General features: G+C 36.3%; 1 protein-coding gene and 1 non-coding gene across 5 annotated transcripts in view; one reads left to right on the top strand and one right to left on the bottom strand.

Moving 5' to 3' along the window:
* Positions 1–26054, bottom strand: part of EIF4G3 (eukaryotic translation initiation factor 4 gamma 3) — a 366332-nt gene that overhangs the window by 60477 nt on the left and 279801 nt on the right. For all 4 annotated transcript variants that reach the window (XM_022551756.3, XM_089899604.1, XM_089899606.1 and 1 more), the window contains 5 exons: positions 23949–24082; positions 22118–22237; positions 21615–21725; positions 16316–16486; positions 8093–8290 (listed from right to left, as the gene is read on the bottom strand). In XM_022551756.3, the coding sequence (XP_022407464.2) occupies positions 8093–8290; positions 16316–16486; positions 21615–21725; positions 22118–22237; positions 23949–24082 (734 nt within the window). The remainder of the gene's footprint in view (positions 1–8092; positions 8291–16315; positions 16487–21614; positions 21726–22117; positions 22238–23948; positions 24083–26054) is intronic.
* On the top strand, positions 13172–13244 carry TRNAR-CCU (transfer RNA arginine (anticodon CCU)). The gene has a single exon. It is a non-coding gene; the product is annotated as a tRNA-Arg (tRNA).

The following is a 26054-nucleotide window of genomic DNA, read 5'->3' as shown; positions in this document are numbered from 1 at the left end:
TTTACTTAAATAACTTAATGAATATAATGGATAGAAAAAGAACACCTCCCCTGGGTAATACCTTAATTTTTTAATTCACTGTCTTCAATTTCTCTCATTCTATTGGGAGGTACTGTTTATCAAACTAATAATTATGTTTTTTTAAAAAAAAACAGGGGCTTCCCTGGTGGCGCAGTGGTTGAGAGTCTGCCTGCCGATGCAGGGAACACGGGTTCGTGCCCCGGTCCGGGAAGATCCCACATGCCGGTCCGGGAAGATCCCACATGCCGCGGAGCAGCTGGGCCCGTAAGCCATGGCCGCTGAGCCTGCGCGTCCAGAGCCTGTGCTCCGCAACGGGAGAGGCCACAACAGTGAGAGGCCCGCATACCGCAAAAAAACAAAACAAAACAAAAAAAACAAACCAAACTGCCTGTGGTCAAGAAGGTTTGGAAAACTTTGCAGAGAGTAGATCCTTCTTGTTTGATTTCACAGGAAACATCAGCACAGGAAACAGAAACTTAAAGGAAAACAATCTGTTTAAGCTGGCATTAGTGAAACGTATACTACCATTTCAACTTTGGACAACACTGGCCCATAGACATGCCATCTGAAAATAATCAGCTTAACTCCATTTCTTCCCTTAAAATAAAAGAACACACATTCATGTATTCATCACTAAACTTTGCTAAAACTTAGTATTTTGTCATATTTATTTATAAATATTTATTTATTTGGTTGCAATGGGTCTTAGTTGCGGCAGGCAGGCTCCTTACCTATGGCTCCTTAGTTGAGGCATGGATGTGGGATCTAGTTCCCTAACCAGGGATCAAACCCAGGCCCCCTGCATTGGGAGTGCGGAGTCTTAACCACTGTGCCCCAATGGAAGTCCCGCCATATTTACTTTAGATCTTTTATTTTTAAGAAATTAAACATTAAAGTTCAAGGGCCCAGAGTACTTTTTTATTTTTCACTATATTGCTTGTTCTTTTTTTTTTTCTTTTAAGGTTTAGCTTAATGAACAGTGAAAGCCTCCCAGAGCCTCACTTAAATTCTCCTTTCAAAGCACTACCACCTTCCAGCCTCCACAGTTAATCCCATTACCCTATACTTTTATAATAAACACTTCCTTGCTTTTCTTTGTTTTACCATCTAGATATGCATCCCCAAACACCATGAAACCACTGTTTCATTTTTGAACTTTAAATAAACAAATCACATAGTATATATTCTTTTGGGTCTGGCTTCTTCTGCTAAAGCTTTTTCTTATTAGATCCATGTGTACATAGTTATAGTTTGGGTTGACTGTCCTAGTATGAACATGCAACAATTTATCCATTTTGCTGTTGATGGGCAGTTTCAAGTTTTGATCCGTTATGAATAATGACACAAACATTTTTGTATATGTTTCTTGGCACATAAGAAATGTATGTTTATCAGCTGGGTATATATTGATACTTAAGAATGGAAATGCTGGTTACAGCAGGAAAAATAACTTCAGCTTTTGTAGATAATGCTCACCTCTTTTCCAAAGTGGCTGTTACAATGTATGTTCCCACTGGCAGTGTTTGAGAGTTCTGGTTGCTTCACATATTTGCAAACATCTGGTAAATTTAGCAATCTGGTGTTACTACATGGTTTTTTATCTAGTTGATTAATTTTCTCACATTTATTGGTCATTTGGATAACCTCTTTGGTGAAGTGTTTGTGTAAGTCTCTTGTCTATTTAAAAAACTGAGTTATTTTCTTATTGATTTCTATTAGTTTTTTAAGAAAAACTTTGATATAAGTCCTTAATTGGATTTTTGTGTTGCAATTATCTTCTCCTAACATGTGGCTTGCATTTTCACTTAATAGTGTGACATCTTTTGATGAAAAACGCTAATTTTAATGTAGTCTGATTTACCAATCTTTTCATTTGTATATGGTGACTTTTGTGTCCTAAAAAACTTGCAAATTATTGTTCTCTTTACTATCTTTTTCTTCTTGTAATTAGCTTTACTATGACTAGTTGTAAAAGCTTTCCTTTATTTTCACCCTTAAAAAAAAAAATCATGCTTGGGGTTTGTAGGAAATCATTTGATTTTACCATCTTTTACCCTCTCTGTAATTTTCCTTTCTTGGGGGTCTCTGTGCTTCAATCTGGATTCTATAGACTTATCTTCTAGTTCATAATTCTTTTCTTCATCTGTGTCTCATATGCTGTTAAATCTATCCATTGAGTTCTTAATTTTATTATAATATTCAGTTTTGGACTTTCTATTTGGTCCTTTTTATACTTTCTCATTCTCTATTGAAATTTTCAATCTATCTTTATCACCTTGAACATAAGCATATTCATTTATCGTCTGTGCCTGATAAAGCCAGTATCTGGGTCCCAATGTAGGACATTTGCTTGTTGTTGGTTCTCATTCATACTGCCTTTTTTCCTTGTGTGTCTAATTATTTTTAATTGGGTGCTGGACAGTTTATTTGAAAAACTGTTCATATAAATAATTTGAAGACTAGTATGATACTCTCTAAAAAGAATTTTTGATTGCTTATTGCAGGTACCCAGGGGGCACTAACACTGAAATCACCATAATCCAAATTCAAGGATTGAGATGATTTGATGTTGAACTACAGTTCCTGTGAGAGTGGGTGAATTTCTTTCTTTCGTTCTTTCTTTTTTTATATATTTTGGCCACGTTGGGTCTTTGTTGCTGCGTGAGGGCTTTCCCTAGTTGCGGCGAGCGGGAGCTGCTCTACATTGCAGTGCGTGGGCTTCTGATTGTGGTGGCTTCTCTTGTTGTGGACCATAGGCTCTAGGCACACGGGCTTCAGTAGTTGTGGTTCATGGGCTCATTAGTTGTGGCGCACAGGCTCTAGAGCGCAGGCTCAGTAGTTGTGGTGCACAGGTTTAGTTGCTCCGTGGCATGTGGGATGCTCCTAGACCAGGGATCGAACTCGTGTGCCCTGCATTTGCAGGCAGATTCTTAACCACTGCGCCACCAGGGAAGTCCCGAGAGTGGGTGAATTTCTGATTCACCCTTGTTCCAAACATTCAGTCCTTTGGGATCCCAACCAAAAGTATAGGAGGGTTTACTAGAGCCTCTTCTGCTACTCCTTTTGGTGGGACTTCATCCAACTTTTGTGCCTGTAACCCAATGAAAGTCTATGAAAAAGAAGTTGTTCAAGACTTTTGTTTTTTTTTTTTTTTTGACGGTACGCGGTCCTCTCACTGTTGTGGCCTCTCCCGTCGCGGAGCACAGGCTCCAGACGTGCAGGCTCAGCGGCCATGGCTCACGGGCCCAGCCACTCTGCGGCATGTGGGATCCTCCTGGACCGGGGCACGAACCCGCGTCCCCTGCATCGACAGGTGGACGCTCAACCACTGCGCCACCAGGGAAGTCCCTGTTCAAGACTTTTAATTGCCTCTTCTAGGGGTAAGTTTTACCAAATGTCTCACTTTTCTTCTGACTTCTACCTTTTCTAGGATCTTAGAAATTCTTTACTGTCTTTTAGCTCTCTGATACATTGAAGATTTTTTAAAATATTGTGACCAGCTTTTCTAATTGTTATCCATGGAAAGGTGCTCTGAATCACCTAACCAGCCAATACCAGAAGCCACAACAGTTTACCTTAATCCTACTTCCTTCTTCCTCTTACCTTGAATTTGGTGTTTATTTCCAATTTGTATAATTGTATTATATATATTTAATAAATAATAATTTTATTTTGCATATTAAAAACTTTATTAGATGGTGTCATACTATTAATTCGGTAATAACGTTTTTCAGGTTGATCTATGCTGATACACTTAGCATTACATCATTAATTTTTTTAAAATTTATTTATTTTCGGCTGCATTGGGTCCTCGTGGCTGCGCAGGCTTTCTCTAGTTGCGGTGAGCAGGGGCTACTCTTCATTGTGGTGCGTGGACTTCTCATTGAGGTGGCTTCTCTTGTTGCGGAGCATGGGCTCTAGGAGTGTGGGCTTCAGTAGTTGTGGCTCGAGGGCTCTAGAGTGCAGGTTCAGTAGTTGTGGCACATGGGCTTAGTTGCTCTGCGGCATGTGGGATCTTCCCGGACCAGGGATCAAACTCGTGTCCCCTGCGTTGGCAGGCGGATTCTTAATCAGTGTGCCACCAGGGAAGCCCCTACATCATTAATTTTCATTTTTATTTTTTTGGCTGCTCCATGTGGCTTGCAGGATCTTAGTTCCCTAAGCAGGAACTGAACCCGGGCCACAGCAGTGAAAGTGCCAAGTCCTAACCACTGGACCGCCAGGGAATTCCTACATCATTAATTTTAACTACTGTGTGTATGTATTACTATTCAAATCCACTGACCAAATAAATTGTGGTATATTCTTATTGTCTTCTTTAGGCTTTTTACAGTTGTTTCCTATCGTTCACTATTAAAATCAATAAATAAACATTCTAATATATGATTCCTAGTGCACAACTGGGAATTTCTCTGGGGTACATACCAAGAAGTGAAATTACTGGGGTATAGTATATGAACATCTTCACTGTTGTTGCCCAATTACTCTCCAAAGTGATTATCTTCTCTTTCTCGACACTTCAAAATGGTTTCTTTTTTCTTACTCTCATGGATGTGACTTGCATAGAACCGTATTTTATCTTGTCATTTCCCTAATAATGAATAACACTGAGTATCTTAAGTTTATGAGCCAATGGATTTTCATTTTTATGAATTTTCCATTTTTTAATTGGGCTGTTTTTTTTCTTACTGATTTGCTTTTTTTCCCTCCTCAATTCTGGATTCTAATATTTTGGTAGCTATATGTATTCCAAATAGATTCTCCCAGGCTGTGGCTTTATCTTTTTTATTTACAGCATCATTTGATGCACCAAGGGTTATAAATTTTAACAAATTTGATATTTTTCTCCTTTATAGATTATTCATTTTGATTCTTGCTGAAGAAATTTTTCCCCACTCAAAGTTCATAAAGATAGTCTCCTTATTTTTCTCCTAAAAGATTAGCTTTTCGTATTTAGATTTTCATTATTCTTATGGTTGTTTGATTTTTGTATTTGGTTTGTATTAGAAATCTATGACTATTCCCACTGCCACCCTTAAGTAAAATAAATCACCCTTAAATAAAATAAAATACATCTCAAAAGTAAGTTAGCTATGGTGTTAGAAGTTAGGACAGTGGTCACCTTTAAGGAAGAAAGAAAGGTATAATTACACTTACTGGACCGGGTGGTAGGTGTGTTCACTTGGCTGATATACAATGAGCTATAAACTAACGATTTGTACATTTTTCTGTGTACATGTTGTAGTGGTGTGCTAAAGCTGGTTCACCCTAGTTCATGAGGGCCAATTGTCAAACAGGAATTTGTGAGTCAAGTGTCAAACTGCTGGCAGCTTAAAATTAACCATTAAGAGAGTACTTACATCATTAATTTAACAAAAACTACAAATGAGCAATTTTTCTTTTCCCAAACTGCATGTACTTCTGTTATACTGCAATAAAAAAAGTTTAAAAACATATATATCCTTTGGTATATGATATAACTTTGGGGGAACTTATGCTAAAGAAGTAAAAGCTCCAGCATGTAAGAATAAATATACTTAGTTGTTTATTGCAGTGCTGCTTCCGGTTACAAAAAACCTCCAAAACAAAAAACTAGAAACAACATGGGGTGGGGGCGGGGGGCAGGGGCAGAAGAGAGGAAAATGAATGGAAAAATTTTATGTGTGTGTGTGTGTGTGTGTGTGTGTGTGTGTGAGTGTGTGTGTAATGCGAAATATGCAACTACTAAAAAGGTATGAGTAAAATCTATCTGTAATGACCTAGCGGGATGCCCAAAACATACTAAATGGGAAAAAAAATGCAAAAACCATGATATAATTCAATTAAAGGGAAAATTTTAAATATCCTCTTTATACATATGTATATATTTTTATGTGATTTTATGGATATAAAGAAAATTGTGGAAGGGTACAACCAAATCGTTCACGTTGATCACCTTGGAAAGAAAGGAAGCTTAACTGGCTGGGGCTGCAAGTGAGGAGTATTACCTTTCTCTGTGTTTATCCCTATTTTGTTTGACTTATTCCAATAGGTGGTTGTTTTGTAATCTAAAAAAATCCAATAGTTTAAAAAATCTTATTATAAGAGGGTATATCATAACAAAAGTCCCATAAATGGTTGGCTTATCTGTGAATTCTTCCCATTCCAAAATAACTTGTATTATGCCCAGGCCTTTTCAAGGGTTATTTTCAGCAAGAGTATTCTTCTTTTAAAAAAAAATTAACAACCCTTCATTGCCTGTAGCATTAAGTTCAAAAACTGGTAAAGAGCACAAAAGTATGAACCAGAAGATCTGGGATCTAGTCCTAGTTCTAATTTCTGACTACATGATGTCATGGCTGTCACAATGAAAATGAGAGGCATGAGCTGAAGAATCAGTTTGCTTTCAGATAACTGTGTATGTTAGAAGGCAATATGGCAAGTGATGGAGTTAAATAATCCTAGATTTGAGCTCTAGCACTGCCACTTACTAGGTATGTGCCCTTGGGCAAGTTATTTACCCTTTTTTAAGCCTCAGTTTCTTATTCAATAAAGTGGGGCTAATAACACTGACCTTTCAGGGTTATAAGAACTGTTAAAATGACAAATGTAAACCACCTACCCATAGTGCAACCTAGTAGGCGCTAAATAGATGGTTTCTACTATTATAATCATCCTCTTTCTATATCTAGCACTTTAAGATCTTCACAATCTTTTCCACCATCAATTTAGTTTTGAATCATTTAGGGCTTACGACATGCCAAATACTGAGCTAGGACATTAACATATGCAATCTCATTTATTTTAATTAATTTTATCAATATAATAACCTTAAATTGTATGAATTAATCTTATTTTATGGATTAAAAAATGAGGCTTAAAGAAGTTATGTAACTATTCTGAGGTTATAAAGTCAGCAGATGGCAGAGTTGGAATTCAAATTTAAATTTTAAACTTAAAATTTTAAGCCTAGAACTATGATACTCCAAAGTCAGTGGTTGGAATCATTATGCCATGCTTGTTGCCTTAGACTTGAGCCTGCATGGAATACGTTCTTCCTTCTCTATACTTGTACCCACCCCCCACCCCCTTCCGTCCAGCCTGAACTCAAACTCTACTTGCTTCAGAAAAGTTTGTCATTCTCCCACGAATATAGTGATTTCTTTTTCCTTCAACTTGATTTTTCAGGCTAAACCACCCATTCAGACATCAACACACTGTAATATCACAAAATACCTTATAAGTGATTTTTTTCGCGCTAATGTTGTTTTTTCCAATATGGATTTTTAGTACCTTAAAGACAGAAAATGTACCTTTTCCAAGTCCCAACAGACTTACCTACCTTTGACACAGGTACTCAAAAATACTGGTATAAAATGATGGAATTCTGAATTTTCATAGTGAGGCACAATGATAATAAGTTGTGATACTTAAGAAAAAACTCAAATGTTAAAGGACACACATTTCTGATACAAGTACCTTGGTAACAGTAACAGGCAGAGAAAACACAGATGGTACATGGCAGTTTTATGACTGCAGAATAGAGGACAGTGAACACTAACCAGAAGCTCTTTGGTCTCCCATTCTTTCTTGCCCTAGATTTGACAGGCTGTGGACAATGTAAAGAGAAAGAAATCTAATAGTTTCTAAGATAGTATCATCAGTTTGAAACCTTTATGACCACAACTACCCTATCACTTTTACCAAGGCTAGACTTAGAATCAACATGTTTTTCAATTTTGAATCTAAATGTAAATGTAAGCATTTGCTTTATTTCTATAAGATGACACCCCAGGAAAAACTGGTTGCCCATGACAAAAATTTCACAGTAGAAATTTAAACCTTACTTGATCTTCCTCACATTGCATGGGACCATATCATGCCTATTTCGGTCTCATCTCCATATTCCCTCCAGACGTGAGTAGATATTTTAAAAAAGCAGATTATTTTTATACAATGAGGCTATTATATAAAGTACTAAAAATATATTCTCCCCTTTACTCTGCCCCATTAACACTCTGGGAAGAATGTGTAGTGAGGGGAGAATATACCTCTTGGAGATTTCTGGTTTTACTCCTTCCTCTCTTCTTACCGTTACTAGACATCGACACATGTTTGCGTAAGCCACAGAGAAACTGGGTTCGTCAATAGCCTTCTCAAAGACCAGGTCAATGACTCCTTTCAGCCGCTCCTCTGTGTCAACAGTAAGTCCTGACACTTGCTTCATCAGTTGATTGAACATCTGTGGTGTCAATTTATTTAAGATACTTCGAACTTTTCTAAAAAGTTCCTAGAAGGACCACAAAAAAGAAAAGAATATTATATTAACTGTGACAATATGATGCTTTCTATAAGGATTAATATTTTGTTTATAATTTATAAGTGTGATTTCCTAAATTATTAACAAAGATTGTGAACTAGTCATAGAAGTAATTAAATCCATCTATTTTAACATCTAGTAAAAATTTACACCACCTCTTTTTCACTACAGATGAGAATTCAAGGAACTAGGTATGTTTTCCACTTCACTGGTGGGACTATAATTTGGTACATTTCCAAGGGCAATTTGGCAATGTGTACTGAAACTCTTAAAACTGTGAAGTGCCCTTTAAACCAGCAATTATACTTTCAGAAATTTATTCATATTTAAGGATAGGTTAAAAAAAGGTTTTAGCCATCGTAACTTCCATCAACAACCCTTTACAGCAAAAACTTAAATGTCTTAAAATAGGAACTTGTCTACATTATGGTATAATACAAATCATGGTATAAAATAGTAGGCAGGAGTCTTTTAAAATGATGTTATAGAAACCCTCATCAAATCAGAAATAGAAGTGAACTTCCTTAACTAGAAAAAGGCTATGGACAACCCTACTTAATGGTGAAAGAATGAATGCTTTCCCCCTAAGACTGGGAACAAGGCAAAAATATCTGTTCCTACCATTCCTATTCAAAATCTTACTGGAGGTCCTATTCAGTGGAATAATGCAAAGAAAAAGAACTACAGCCCATACAGATCGTAAAGGAAGAGATAAAACTCCCTATTCACAAATGATATGATTGTCTCCACAGAAAATCATAAGGCATCTATAAAAAGAGACACTAGAATTAATAAGTGAGTCTAGTAGGTTTGTAGAACACAAGTCAATACATAAAACTCAATTTTATTTTTATGTATTAGCAACAAACTAGAAATTACATTTTTTAAAAGTACAATCTATAACAGCACCAAAACCATGAAGTACTTAGATAAGAATTATCAAAATATTCATAGGAGTTGTGCGATGAAACGTACAAGTCACCGATGAAAGAAATCAAGGAGGACCGAAATAAATAGAGATCTATATCATGTTCATGTATTATAAGACTCATTATTGTTAAGTTGCCAGTTTTCTCCGAAGAGACCTACAGATTTAACACAACTGAAATAAAAATCCCAGTAGGGATTTTTTTTGGGGGGGGGCTGGGGGGACGGGGGAGTAGAAATCAAGAAGCTGATTCTACAATTTAAATGGAAAAACAAAAAACTAGAGTAGCTTAACAATTTTGAAAAATAACAAAATGTGGAAGACTCCTACAACCTAATTTCAACATTTACTATATACATGAAGCTACTATGCATAGACAGTGTGATACTGGCCAGAGGACAGACACAACAGATCACTGGAACAGAATGAAAAGCCTAGAAACAGATTCATACATATGTGATGAATTGATTTTCAACAAAGGTACAAAGGAAATTCAATGGAGAAAGGATAGTCTTTTCAACAAATGGTGCTGGAACAACTGAATATCCACAAGCAAAAAAATAAAAAGAATCTTGATTCACACCTTGCATGTAACACAAAAATTAACTAAAACTGGATCACAGACCAAAATGTGAAACCCAAAACTAAAAACTTCTAGAACAGAACACAGGACAAAGCTTTCTATTCTTATATGCAAAGATTTTTTAGGTAAGACAGCAAAAGCACAATGTATGAATGAAAACACTGATAAATTGAGCATCATCAAAGTTAAAAACTTCTACTTGGCAAAAGACACTATTAAGAGAATGAAAAGACAAACCACAGACTGGGAGAAAATTTCTGCAAAATATACATTTGATAAAGGATTTATATCCAGAGTAAAAAAAAAAATTCTCAAAACTCAATGATAATACAGCACCAACCAATGAAACAGGCCAAAAGATATAAACAAAATTTCACCAAAGAAGATACACAAATGGCAAGGAAGCACATGAAAAGATGTGCTTATTCAACATATTTGTCATTTGAGAAATGCAAATTAAAACTACAATGAGATATTATCACACATCCATTAGAATGGTTAAAATTTACAGAGCAGAAAATAGTAAGTGCTGATGAAGACTGAATTACTGAAACTCTCATGCCTTGCCAGTAACATCCTGGAAAAGAGTTTGGTATTTTCTAATAAACTTAAACCTATGTTTAGCATACAACTCACTGATCCCATGGCTAGGAATCTACCCCAAAGAAACAAAAACATATGTTCACACAAATCCTATATGTGAATGTTCATAGCAATTTTATTCATCACTGCTAAAACCTGGAAACTGTTCACCCTGTGAATGGATCCAGTAATAAAAAAGAATAACTTAATAATACACGTAATATTATGAGTGAATATCAAATGTATATGCTGAGTAAAAGAAGCTTTATTCAGAATGATTCCATTTAAACTTTTTTTTTTTTTTTTTTTGCGGTACGTGGGCCTCTCACTGTTGTGGTCTCTCCCGTTGCGGAGCACAGGCTCTGGACACGCAGGCTCAGCGGCCATGGCTAACGGGTCCAGCCACTCCGCGGCATGTGGGATCTTCCCGGACCGGGGCACGAACCCGTGTCCCCTGCATCGGCAGGCGGACTCTCAACCACTGCGCCACCAGGGAAGCCCCAGAACGATTCCATTTAAATGACATTCTGGAAAAGGCAACATTATAGGGACAAACACATGGCTGACTGCCAGAGGTGGGCATGGGCGTGAGAGGATGAATACAAAGGAGTACATAAAAATTTCAGGGGGCTGATGGAAATGTTCTGTATCTTGATTGTGGTGGTAGTTATATGACTGTGTGTGTGTGTGTCAACAATTATAAAACTATACACAAAAAAGTAAATTTTACTAAATGTAAATGACACCTCAGTAAAAATATGAAGTTGTAAAAATCTATGAAATCATGATATAATAACCTGAAAAGGCCTATAAAATGTTTTGTTTGATCCCTATATAATTTATATCTGAATACAAGGATTTTTAGTATATGTACCCCTATGTCAACAGTTTTCTCTAGGCAGAAGATAGTAAATACATTAAAAAAAATTATACTATCAACTTTTTAAGCAATGAGTCAGTATCACTTTTATAAAGAAAAAAAATTTTTTCAAGTTTATTAGAGACAGGGGAGTCACTGCACTTCTCTAAATTGCCTGTATCAACTGAGACAGTATCATTTAGGTCTAAAACTTTAATATGTGCTTTACATAAAAACAAAATAAAATAAAAACAAAACCCAGCCTTCAGATCTTCAAATATATCAGAAGATAATTTGAGCTTATAAAAACAGGATAATAAAAAGGTCATTTATTGAAGTAACGTACAGCAAGTGACTACAGTTCATAATACTCTTGTTGCGGGACTTCCTTGGTGACAAAGTGCCTAAGAATCCACCTGCCAATGCAGGGGACATGGGGTCGATCCCTGGTCCGGGAAGATCCCACATGCCACGAAGCAACTACGCCTGTGCGCCACAACTACTGAGCCCACGTGCCACAACTACTGAAGCCTGCAGCCTAGAGCCCATGCTCTGCAACAAGAGAAGCCACCGCAATGAGAAACCTGTGCACCGCAATGAAGAGCAGCCACCGTATGCTGCAACCACAGAAAGCTCTCACACAGCAGTGAAGACCCATCACAGCCAAAAATAAATAAATAAATAACTTTATTTTTTTAAAAAAAATACTGTGTTGCAAATATCCTATGATATGGCTTATATGTGGAATCTAAAAAAAAAAAGGGTACAAATGAACTTATTTACAAAACAGAAACAGAGTCACAGATGTAGAAAACAAATTTATGGTTATCGGGGGGAAGGGGAGGGAGGGATAAATGGGGAGATTGGGATTAACATATACACAGTATTATATATAAAACAGATAACTAATAAGGAACTACTGTACAGCACAGGGAACTCTACTTAATACTTTGTAATGACCTATATGGAAAAAGAATCTAAAAAAGAGTGGATATACATATACATATAACCGATTCACTTTGCTGTACACCTGAAACTAACACAACATTGTAAATCACCTATACTCCAATAAAAATTAAAAAAACAAGAAAAAAACAATACTGTGTTGCATATTTGAAAAGTTCTTATCACAAGGAAAAAATTTTGTAATTCTGCATGTTAATTAGACTAATTGTGGTGATCATTTTGCAATATTTATACAAATACTGAATCATTATGTTGTACACCTGAAACTAATGTAATGTTCTATGTCAATTTATACCTCAATTAAAAAAAAGAATGAGGACTTCCCTGGTGGCGCAGTGGTTGAGAGTCCGCCTGCCGATGCAGGGGACACGGGTACGTGTCCCGGTCTGGGAAGATCCCACGTGCCGCGGAGCCTGTGAGCCATGGCCGCTGAGCCTGCGCTCCGCAACGGGAGAGGCCACAACAGTGAGAGGCCCGCATACCGCAAAAAAAAAAAAAAGGAAATCTCCAGCATCAAAAAATTGACTGAAAATCATTTATTCATTATAACTGAATATCTATCTGATGCTCCCAAAATTCTGTATTAAGTACAAATGAAGCATATGGCACAGTAATCAAAACCATTAAAATATAGCTGCAAAGACAAGAAAGTTACAAGAGAAATGATAGAGCAAAGCACGAAATTGATTAGAAGCCAGAGAAGTGAGTCATTTAGGTACAAGAGAGGTCAGAGGCAATGGGTTAGTCAGGAAATACCTTTAGAAGGAAATGAGAATAGGGCCAGATTATGAAGAGCAGAAAAAGCTGGCTAAATGAAAAAAAGGGGGAGAAGACATTTTAGGAAGGGGAAAATATTTTAGGAAGGAATTGTTATTGAGGCTCTTCTATTTCAGGGATAGAAAACAACAAGGAAAGATCAGAGGACTAGAGGCTTCCCTGGTGGTGCAGTGGTTAAGACTCTGTGCTCCTAATGCAGGGGCCCCAGGTTCGATCCCTGGTCAGGGAACTAGATCCCACATGCATGCTGCAACTAAGAGTTTGCATGCCACAACTAAGGAGCCCGACTGCTACAACTAAGACCCAGCGCAACCAAATAAATAATAAGTAAATAAATATTAAAAAAACCCCAAAACAGATCAGAGGACTAGTGTGCACTAGTTGGGAGAGAAAATGATAGGACTTAAATGATAGATTAAAAGCTAGAGCGAAGAGATAAAAATCAGCCTCTCAGGTAGATGAGTCAGGCAGCAGCAGTGGGAATACTGTATCAAGAGAAGAAAGATGAAGCAGGGAACCCCAGCAGTGGAACCACAACAGCAGTGTATGTATGTGGAAGTAGTCTAGACACGTCATTAGCAATGATTTTCTAGAAATGTTTCAAGGAAAAGATTAAATCTTACGATACAGGAAAAATAAGGTCATTGGTGGTCATTCATAATGTTGTTATAAATACAGTGGTAGGAACAAAAGTCAGGGTGAATGAGTTTTCTGGAAGTGGAGGCAACAATAAAACTGTTGTTTCGACAAAAGGGAAGAAATAGAATAACAGGTAGCAGGAGCAACAGGTCAACATGGGGTATACCTGTGCAGAGGAGAAGAATAAAAACACAAAAAAGAGAGGGAATGAAGCAAAGATGTTCTGTATTAAGAAGAAAAAGTGTCAAGAAAAAGGAGGTTGCACTGGCCCTGAAAAAGAAGTCTATTAATCCTGCACTGTATTTGCTTTATCTATTCACTAAAGAAAACTTAGCTAATTAATGACATCTCGAAGTCAGTATAATTATTCTTCTGTTTCTGAAATTAATAATGGAGAGAACTTGGTCAGAATAGCCATCACTAAAAAGTCTACAAATAACAAATGCTAGAGAGGGTGTGGAGAAAAGGGAACCCCCCTACACTGTTGGTGGGAATGTAAACTGGTGCAGCCACTATGGAAAACAGTATGGATGTTCCTTAAAAAACTAAAAATAGAATAGCCTTATGATCCAGCAATTCCACTCCTGGGCATATATCCAGATAAAACTATAATTGGAAAAGATACATGCACCCCCAATGTTCATAGCAGCATTATTTACAATAGCCAAGATATGGAAACAACCTAAATGTCCATCGACAGATGAATGGATAAAGAAGATGTGAGATATATATATATATATATATATATATATAATGGAATACTACTCAGCCATAAAAAGAATGAAATAATGCCATTTGCAGCAACATGGATGGACCTAGAGATCATCATACTAAGTGAAGTAAGTCAGAAAGACAAATACCATATGATATCACTTATATGATGTAAAATCTAAAATATGACACAAATGCACTTATCTACAAAACAGAAACAGACTCACAGACATAGAAAACAAATTTATGGTTACAAAAGGGGAAAGGGGGTGGGGGAGGGATAAATTAGAGTTTGAAATTAGCAGATACACACTACTACATATAAAATAGATAAACCACAAGGTCCTACTGTATAGCACAGGGAACTATATTCAATATCCTATAATAAACCATAATGGAAAAGAATATGAAAAAGAATACATGTATGATATACATACACACACACACACACACACACACACACACACGTATATATCTGAGTCATTCTGCTATATACCAGAAACCAACACAACATTGTAAATCAACTATACTTCAATAAAAAAATTTAAAAAAATCATGGGGAGAATTCTGTTACAGAGTAAAGAGGCAAATTACAAGTCACAACAAACGGACTATTCAGTAACTACAACACTGTGAGTAACAATCTCTTAAAGCTTCAGTGTCTTCTAGGAAGAAGAAAAAAGAGACAATATCTATTCCTTCCTTCATAGGTGTTGTAAGAATCTAATGAAATACGGCACTAATACAAGTGCCTTAAATACTAAAACAAGATCTTTTCATCTTCAATGATAAAGATTTAGCAGGAATTTTAACCATCTTTGCAAACCTTTTAGGTCCCTATTCATTAAGTAATTCTCAGAGGGACTGGAGGGAGGGATGTAGGAGATGCTTTAAAAAAAAAAAAAAAAGTTGAGATACATTGAGAAGAAATGGAGGAAAGATTAGGTACTTGATTTTAGTGAATCTGGAGAAGGATGTACGTAGGGACAAATGTCTGGGGCAATTACTAGAAAGATGAACAAAGGCAAGCAGCCAATTAAGGTTGGACAACATGGCTTTGTGTTGGATCAGTTCATCTTGGTCCTGACTTTGTATGAACAACTTTGCTGGTTAGCATACTGTTTAACAAGTATTTATTGAGTATCTACTATGTATGGGGCTCTGTGTGTGCTCAATCAAAATCGGGATTTGTAAGGCACATCTCTTTCCCGGGAACATTATCACACTAAGTACGTAACTGGGCTCCAGGAACCTGCCAAGTGCTTTATACTGCTTCATTTAATCTTCACAGTGCCCTATGAGATACATTATATTAGCATCTTAATTAGTATCAAATTAGTATCTTAATTAGTATCAAAAACATCCAAAGGATATAACAGAGGTAACCCAGGGATAGGAACTGGCATTGTGCGTACAGCAAAAGATGAATAGAGACTTTGTATAATTTGACACACAAAAATAATTTTGTGTGGATTAAAGGAATTCATTCAATTTACCCTAAGGAGTTCTGAGGGCAGGATATGTACAGAAAGATGCAAAGACTTCAATTTTATTACAAAAGACTATGAAGAAGATGGGTTTCTAAATTCTAACTTATTAGAAATGAAACAAAGTAATATACTAACTAGACTAGCACAGGGTAATGACTGAGAATCTAAAAGCACATTTTTAAGAAAAGCAAATATTGATCTAAACCTGAATGACAGAATTCTATGTATATGAGCCCTCTAAATATAGTGCCTGTTTTGAAAAGCACACAGAATGCAATTTCAAGAGAAAACAGTAGGTGGCTGGCATCTATGATAGCTTTTAGAATAATGCTTGTAATGTGAAAAAAATCAGAAAAAATCTTAAACTAAAACCTCTACATATAATAACAGGGCAAAAAGACAAATTAAAACAATATCATTATAATTCCAAAACAGTGTTAGAGTGTGCTTCTGTTCTCACCTGGGTTTTAATGTTTTCAGGATCCTCAGCTTGGCTGTCTCGTTTTTGGCTGGGCTTCCAGGCGTTCTCTGCCTTTTTCAGGTGCACGTCTTCTTTTACAGAGACTGTGATGATCTTTCTGGGTTCTCTTCGCTGTCCAGGTTGAGATCTCCGTGGTCCAACATTCAACGACTAGAACAAGAACATTTTTTATAATACCGACACAGAGTGCTTACAATCTACTGTCTCTGCTGTGCTGCTCAAGTCAGGGCTGATGAACACACCAAACACTCTGGAGGCAAAGATGGGTACTAGGCATTCAATTTAGATGTGATCTTTTGTTTGGACGGGGATGTCTTAGAACGCCATCACTGTAATTTACACCACCACTACAATTTTTGACCATGAAATCCTAAATGAGATAACTAAAGGGATGGAAAATTATGTTCGATAAAGCTGTTATTCCTAACAAAAAAAAAGATGACCCTTAACTGAAGCATCTTCTTCTTTTTTTTTTTAACTAGTTATGTGACTTGAGACTGGTCACTTGAACAATTACAAAAATTCACAGGCAGAAATCATCACAGTTACAAATCTGCTTCAAAAACTGGGCCTCTAAACTTCATGGGAAATGCAAATACACCCTTACCATGAAAACTATCTAGAGCATAGACACCCAGCCTGACTGTAGATCTTAATGGATCCCTCACAGTTTGCTGGGTCAGAAATACTAACACAAGTCTTCCTTCTATTATTAATGAAATCCAACTAAATTGCTCTCTGAAAAAAATGTCTTCCTTTCTTTGTCAGCTCTTTGTTCCTTCTAGAGTCCCACTATACTCATTCTGTTAAAACCAATATATGCTAGCATGTCACACTGGTCATCGAATTAAAAATTGTTACTGTAAGAGCAATGGTAAGCTAAAAGTTGTATTCTGCGTATTAAAATATTCATAATTGTTGCTACTCTAAATGCTTGGAAATACTTTTTCACGATTAAATATTTGGGTTGATAATAAGTTCTGCTCCTCCCAGATCTGTAGCATATTGACAGCCTTTACTTTTTCTAACATGTCATTCTCTAAACAATGAGTAAATATTGCAATTAGGTTTCAAGAGGAAAGAAAAAAAAAAAAACTTCACACAAGACATATAGACCAGAATCATATCTCACTTAATGTCCCAACACTACCCTTTAAGTAGAAATTTAAAGGTCATGCTTTATATATAAAGACACATTCTAAGAGACATGGTCTGAGGCCTTTGATAAGCTTCAAAGCCTTTTACACATGACTTACCTCAGAATTTATTATTCTCTTACCCTTTACCATCTGCCCTAATTAGAAACAGCAGTATCAAGGGTGTATCAGGATCAAAACTTAGAATTTCTGGACAATACACAGCAATCTTGTCAAATACATCCAGCTAAAGACTTGGTACTGATGATATGATCTTAAGACTATTTCATAAACCTGAAAAGGCTGAGGTCAAATAAACCCAGAGGTACCACGCATGGCATAACTGAGAGAGAACTAAAGAGGATCACCATACTAGAAAAGTACGAACAGGGAACAGCTGCTAAACCAGACAGTACTGAAACCTTGATATGGTATCTCAGGCAAAAGAATTCTGTTAAGCAAAGGTAGTAAACCATGTATTGTCTGGTTCTTATAACTCAGGATATATTCTAGTGTTAAGTCATGTGGGTTACTATCTTTTTCAATGTTTGGATAAAATTCAAAGATCACAAGACATTTAACTTAATCAATGCATCTGCACATAAAAATCTGTCAAGGACAAAGATTGGTGGGTGTAATAAAAGGTAATTATGTCAAAATCATGTAAGAGCCATAATATAATCTGTGGATATAATTTTAATCATGTTTGAATAAAGTTAGAAAACGTCCACTTCCAAAAAAATACTGCAAACACCAATGAATGTTTGAGATTTCTAAAAAGTAAATATGATTTACGCTACAACTCTTTACCTGCCCCAAGACAGGTAATATGAGTAATATGAGTGAATTTCAAACGAGCAGCACAGAGATGTGAGAAATATTACTAAATAGATAACAACAGTGTTTCAAAGGAAAAAAAGTTTTGAAAAGATAATATAAATGTTAGTCTAGGATTAAAAAATTGAAATTATAATCCATGTGCAACCTTCCAAGACAAATTTATCTGTATCTCTGGATAAAACTAAGGTAGATACTGTTCACAAATATTTACCTAAGTATACTGAGTCCTCAACAGATTACTGTTCTTATAAATGCTTAACATCCTTGATTAATTAATCTCTAACATTCTTATGTTTATGCTCTGAGAATGTTTACACTCTGAGAATGATTCACTGTCCGGTGAAGTGGAGAAAAGAGGCAGATTAGAAGACAAAAGAATTGTGGACTCTTAAATACAATTGTGCTACTTATGAGCAAAGTTACTGTAATCAAGTCTCAACTTTGTTGAACTTAAACTTTCTCACATATTAAATGCTTATCTTACCTACAGGCTATTACGAGGATCACAGGATACAACAAGGCATGTAAAAGGACCTTAAAAACTAGGTACGATATCAGGTATTATCATCAATACCAAAGAAAAAAAAGAAACTTTTAAAAAAGTGATATATAGACTGGTATAATTACCTTTAAACATTTCGTGTCCTTTGTGTGTGTGTGAAAAACTTAATATAAATTGTCAGATTTACAGTATCTTTCAAAAGTTGCACCATATGTAATGAATGACTTATTTACTAAATACAAACAAAATCTAGGATCCTGTGCTGAGGGTTATGGAATATATACAAAGAAATAAAGCCTGGTTTCTTTGCTTGAAGGACAATCCTGACTGACGACTAGAAGAGGAACTTTGAGGTATAATGTGTGCAGGGTCCACAAATGTCAAAACTAAAATGAAGTGTCAAAATTTGAGGCTAACTAGTGAGCCACAATTTTTTTCAGGTGAGCTAAAAATTTTAATATTTTTTACCCACTCTTTTACTTAAATGTATTAAATAAGAAACTATACACATCTCTGCTGTAGAATTTAATATACATTGCTCCTATCTCACTCAGAGACTATAAACTCAAACTCTTCTGCTTACCTGGATAACCAAAGAAAACAGGACCAATATTCATTCTAGCATTTTTTAAAGAGAGATAACCAAGGGTCCCTTTAAGAGAGAGGGAAGGATGATATGAGCTTAGGAAACCTCTTTGCACCTAGGATTTTTATAACAGCTCAGTGAATCTCAAAGTTAGTTAAAATGAACATGAGTGGCAAGTTACCAGTCTAGGTCCACAGCCCTTTCTCAATACATTTCTTCTGGGGCACTTTCTGTGATGTCCGCCAACAGATTACTATTAAAATTAACACCACAATAGCCAAGTAATTTGATTTTTAAAAAACTAGAGGGATGATACTGCCTGGGTGCTTCCAACAGATATACACTTAACTGCCCATCAAAAGACCTACCTTTATGTTTAAAAATTGTATGTAACTGTATATGACGCTAAAACAATTGCTACACATTAAAAATATTTTATAACAAGTCTGTTGCAGGAAAATTTATACCAGGAGTCCTGGAAAATTAAGCTATTCTAAGAAGCATACCTAGTAGATCTTAACATCTTTGCATGGTAATTATTTATAAGCCAATTTGAAAGCTGTATGTAACCAGAAACTATGAAGAGTAGGGCTGCTGGTTTTTTCCAAGCAGCATTATTGATTGTTCCTTTATATTATATATAATATAAAGGATATGTATAATACATATCCTTTAAAATTCCTATCTTTATCTTCACCAATATACCAAGGCAAGCTGGACAAATTACATGGAGAATGTTTGTTTGCTATGGGAGATGTTGGAAGAATAATTACTTGCATTAAGACTTAACATATTAATATTACCCTGATTAATCAAAATAATTCCACTTAAAAATTAGCTTGTGGCACATGACAAAGCTATGCAAAGAAAGTGAATTAAACAAAGCACATTTTTTTGGAGACACTACAAATTATTGATAATGGCTCATTTCCTGTCACATTACTTTGCACCAAATAACCCATTTATCTGATATATGCAGGCACATAAATTATTGGGCAAACATACATCGTGATAGTTACTTTTAAAACTCCTTTTCTAATTTCAGTATTTTGAGAGAGATATAGTTATTCTTAATTCATAGTATTTCCTTTAGGCTATACCTGATTATTAGACAATAGCAAGCTGATAATGAAAAGTGACAGTATACACGGGAAGAGGAGATGCCGGAATTCATATCTTCTGTGACTAACATATGAACAAAATTGAGCAACATGATAACCACAGATATTAACCAGGGAACAATCAAAATGGCATCAACATTATTTCAAATGTTTGGCAAAACAAAGATATAAACTGAAACCAAAACTAAAACAAACGTTAACAAATATAAATTTAACCCACCAACAAGGGAAATAATGCTGAAAAACAAGGTATAAAAACGTTTCTAGAAAGTTGCTTTCTAAGACTCTCTGGTGTGGAAATTCAAAAATTTAGAAAAAATTTTAATTTGGTAATTAGAGAAATTAGATAAACATTAAACTTCAAACCTGTGTGAGAACAGAATATTATACACACAGAGGTCTTTAAGATGGTGATGCTCAATAAAAAGTATGCTTCAAATTAAGATTTTCTGTAGGTTTTACTGTATAAAGCCTCCAACACAGTGTAGACCTTCAAGTATTTTCAATCAGTGTTTGGCTGCAGGCAAATAATTCAAATGTCTACCAAGTGTCATTGTTTTCAGACAGTGTAGTCTTATTCCAAAGCAGGTTTCAAAAGTGGCCATTCCAGAAATAAAAAGGTGATGGGGAAATAAAAAATGTCACCTTATATAAAAATATTTTTACAAACATAAAATAAAGTAGTATAAACAGGGTGATCCACAAATGTACATCAAACCCCAAGCTCCTTCAGAACTTCAGGTTAAGTGTTCTCTATGCCATTCCAACTTGGGAAAAAGAGGTATTCACATCACTGGCAACTTTACCCCATGCTTTCTGTAAGTCTACAAAGCATGGAGTAGGCAGAGCCTGCCGAATTCTGCACAGTGCAGTGCCCCAGCATAACTCCATTGGTGATGCCACTTCCACCGCTGAAGAGCCTGCCACTGGGGGTGTAAAGGCAATGTGCAGTTTACCAGCTGCACTCTTTTGTACATATCGTTTTTTCATATTTTGACTTCACAACCTACAGTAAATGAGAAGAGCAAAACAGAAAATATAACATCACAGACTACTGTTTTTTTGTTTGTTTGTTTTGAAAGATTCAGCACACCCCTAGAGGCAGGCTCCTCAGGGGTGGGTGAGACATCTCCAGTGGAGTGCAAGTTGGGGCTTTGCTCTGTTTCAGAATTGGCAATCCATGCCTGCTCTGCACTTTGCAAATCTGTAGAAACAAAGACAAAGAGAGGGCCATTAGCTGAATGTCATCAGAGATCTCTAGTATACATATCAGGACACCTCAAGACAGAACAGGAATCCTATTCAAGACTGGCTCTATTTTTAACCCATTTGCAGGTCTTTTCAACTGCAAAAATATGAAAAAAAAATCGAGACCAAATTAATGCGGACCAGCTTCTTTCAAGTAAAAATGACTCAAGTGTATTCTTTCTTTGTTTTAATATTAGTATGGAAAGGACAGTCTTCGCCTTTCCTACTTCTTCTTCTTGGTTAGAAGAATCAAGGAATAAAAGCTGCTTGCTCTTTTGCCGTTAGACAAGATGACATGAGGTCTATGACAGTTTCTAACTAACTGGGTTGTAGGGAACTTGCACTTACAGGTACACCTCTTCCACCAGGGGCTTGCCTTCCAAAATCTGCAAAGGCTGGAGTAAAGTCTGGTCCTCGAGGTAAAATCCGAGGATCCAGAGTTCGCATTGGCAATTTGGGTTGGTTGATCTGCACAAAGAAACAAAGGAAAGCTTAACACAAGTTCCAGAGCATTCAGTGCCACGAAGATAAAAACTTAGACTGAAAAGTTATGTCAGCTGAAAAGACAAGCACTGGCTTTTTGAGCCAGTGGGAGTCTGATCTGAATCCTGATAGACTCTCCTGGGCTAGCCACAGAGCCCTTAGTCAACGATGGTTTTTTGGTTCCCTAGGAATGATTAGGCCTACAATTCCCAAGGGGAGGCTAGACAATCAGTGGATTGGTTCACTAGACACTTAGGACCAGTAGAATGGCACAAGACAAGCTATTCTGAGAACTTATGAACTAGGGCCAAATTTTGGAATCTTTTTCCAGGATCATCAAAGCACTTGCCTCTAAGAAACCTGATATTGCTCCTTTTGGTTTTGATGCTGTTGACTTATGGTTAGCAAAGGATGTCTTCTGAGTGGACAACAAATCTCAAAAGGAGATAAGTTTCACGTATGATGACTCATTTAATTTTCTTTCTTTTTGGTTGCACCGTGCCCCTTGCGGGATCTTAGTTCCCTGACCAGGGATTGAACCTGGGCCCTGGCAGTGAAAGTGCCGAGTCCTAACCACTGGACTGCCAGGGAATTCCCTATGATGACTCAGTTAAAATCTCACTTTGTCTGCCATGTTAATTGGAGATATCTGGCTTTGCATAGGCGTATAATGTGACTATAGACTCAGCGAAGCTAAGTAGCTCAGTGAGAAATCAACTCATGATTGGCCAAAGTCAGAAACAGATAAAGCAGGAAGACAGGAAGGAATATCTTCTAAGATGATAATCTAATTCAGTGGGTATAACAAAACTTGCCCTCTGAGGTACTGAAGTAGTTTCACATTAGTACCACCAATCATTCAACTGTCCTCATGTTAGTACCTAACAGAGAGGACTCAGCAAGAGAAATATAAAGATCTGTTGCTATAACAGAATAAAATAATATAAATAAGGTCTGGAAAGGGAGCTGCTGGAAATCCCAATAAGAACTGGATCTCATTCTGTAACAAAGTTACCGTCTACACTTTAATTAGGGATTAACAGTTCCTCTACAAAATGAGAGCTTAGTCACCAGAACTGGTTCATCATTGATTTACATGAAATTATTTGGGCTGATATACACCTGACTTTACATCTTTTAATTTAATAAACAGATGAAATAAACACTGACTGGACTAGTTTTCTGTATGCACCATTAAGAACAGATGTAAAGAGAAAGGGTGCCTATTTATTTGCACAGGTTAAAGACTAATCCTCCTATTAAGTATCTCTTGGGGAAATTTTGAGTTATACACTACTTGAATTATGTTAACTGCCACTTAAGGTTGATCTGCCAAATACTTTCCTAGGTTTCTGACCTAACCTCAATACCATTCTAATTCCCTATAGAGGTTTTAGAACAGTGGGGAAAGACAGGTATATTAGCCCAACAGACACAGTTTCTACCACATGCCTAGGAGACAGCCAGAACAAGCTGACAATAAAGTTTAAAACTTTACCCCGCAAATCTGAGCCAAGCCCCACAATTACTGTAATCTATAATAAACCCAAACCCAACAATGCTTAATTAAACATTTAATTCAAATGCCATTTGCTCTAACAATTCCTGAGAATTGCTCACACTTCACATATTTGCACTGATAGTTAAAAACAGTTCCCACCAGAAAGACATAGCTTTCCCTGAGTGCTCAGCTTACCTTGTCAAGAACCACATCACTGATGGGAGGCAGGCCCTCTGGTTTCTGAATACATGCTGGCATGAACTGGAAATCCAGCAAAAACTCCCTGTCATACTGCTTCTTGCCTTCAGTATCAGCAGGCTTCCAGGATTCTAAAAAGAGGAACGCAGGCAGACAACTGTCTATAAGGTTATTATATGTATATCCAGTTAGAGTATAAGCTGACTGCAATATTTTACTTTATCTCATCAGATACAAACAAAGCCACCAAGGAAACACTGAGCTTCAGTCAGAAAATGTCATATAAAGATTTAAACTGTTATTTGTTCTTTTATCCCCTTCTGGATACCTTTGAATAGTAAAGTAATCTGAAGTAAGGTGCTATAGGAACCATTTCATTTATACATTAAGCAGCCTTTGGTCAGGGACATGTAATAATCCTCATTAAATAAACTACCAAGCCTTTTTGTTAAATACAATTTTTAAAGGTTATACTCCATTTGCAGTTATTACAAAATATTGGCTCTATTCCTCATGTTGTACAATACATCCTGTAGCCTATCTTACACCCAGTAGTTTGTACATAATAATACTCTTGGTTTCCTGAAAAAGAAGGATACTTTGTATGTTCACTTGGAAATGTTACTTTGGAGGGAAAAAAGAAAAAGGTAAAAGGATGTAAAGCAAATAATTTATTAAAGATTCTGAAAAGCCTAAGCAGTCTATAGATTATCTTCCCTGATCACTAAACATATTCTTAGCTAATATTTTTAATATGAATTTTTTTTTTTTTTTTTTTTTTTGCGGTACGCGGGCCTCTCACTGTTGTGGCCTCTCCCGTTGTGGAGCACAGGCTCCGGACACGCAGGCTCAGTGGCCATGGCTCACGGGCCCAGCCGCTCTGCGGCATGTGGGATCTTCGTGGGATCTTCCCGGACCGGGGCACGTACCCGTGTCCCCTGCATCGGCAGGCGGACTCTCAACCACTGCCTCCCCAGGGAAGCCCTTTAATATGAATTTTAAATTAGTTCTTTGCCACAGCACTTACTTTGCTACTATTACTATTGTTTCAGCTATCATTACTCACAATCCTACTATCATTATATAAAGTTGGAGAATTTCTTGAAATTTTTATTGGATAATAAAAGCAAGTCACAGTTTTTTCTTTTAATTAACAAAACACTCATCAAAATCAGGCCCCAGATCACTTCATGACAGGACACTGGATCCTTCTTTATATTAGTGGTTCCTAATATACAGGTCATAGACTCACTGATGGTCTGTGAGAATTTTACAGATATTTTATTACCATATTATATTTATTAAAATATATACAGTTTATTAGGATCTAAATTTTAAATTGCCCTTTTCCTCAATTACTGCTAGTATATATTACTGGGGCAAAGGACAGTTAGTTGATCAATATAGTTAGCGTCTATAGTTGTGCACTTTTTCCTTGCCAAACTAAAGGATAAAAAGATAATTTATACAGTCCTAAAAATGACAATAGTCCTTCAATCCCTGAACAAGGATTGGTGGTAGCCCAAGTGCTTGGCAGTATAAGCCTGGATCTTTAGAAGAAGTGTCAGTATATTGAGTTTTAAATGTCAGTATATTGAGCTTTAAAACTTTACCCCTCAAATCTGAGCCAAACCCTACAATTACTGTAATCTATAATAAACCCCAAACCCAACGATGCTTAATTAAACATTTAATTCAAATGCCATTTGCTCTAACAATTTCTAAGAATTGCTTAGAAATTTAAACAAAATTTACAATAGCTTAACCATACAATTTCATAACGCCCATTAGGAGTACAGTTCACTGGTAGTGTTTTCACTAAATTTAAGTGATCAGTATATTAAGGTGGGATCGATCGATCAATGGCTTTCAAACATTTTTGACTACAACTCACAGTAAGAAATATAGTGATTTCACGACTCTGAGCAAACACACACGTAGATAAATGAAATGAAAAGCTTAAAAAAACAATACTTCCCTTAGTGCATGTAATGCACTGACAATTTTTATTCTCTTCTCCTTTTTAAAAAATGTTGGTTATAACTCACTAAATTAATTTCACAACCTATTAAATGGGTTAAAACCAGAAGTTTGAAAAGCACT

This window comes from Delphinapterus leucas, chromosome 1, assembly GCF_059928025.1.
Source record: "Delphinapterus leucas isolate spDelLeu-1000000601 "Yukka" chromosome 1, BTC_Dleu_Yukka2, whole genome shotgun sequence".
Classification (NCBI taxonomy): Eukaryota; Metazoa; Chordata; class Mammalia; order Artiodactyla; family Monodontidae; genus Delphinapterus; species Delphinapterus leucas.
This window is presented reverse-complemented; position numbering and strand designations above follow the sequence as displayed.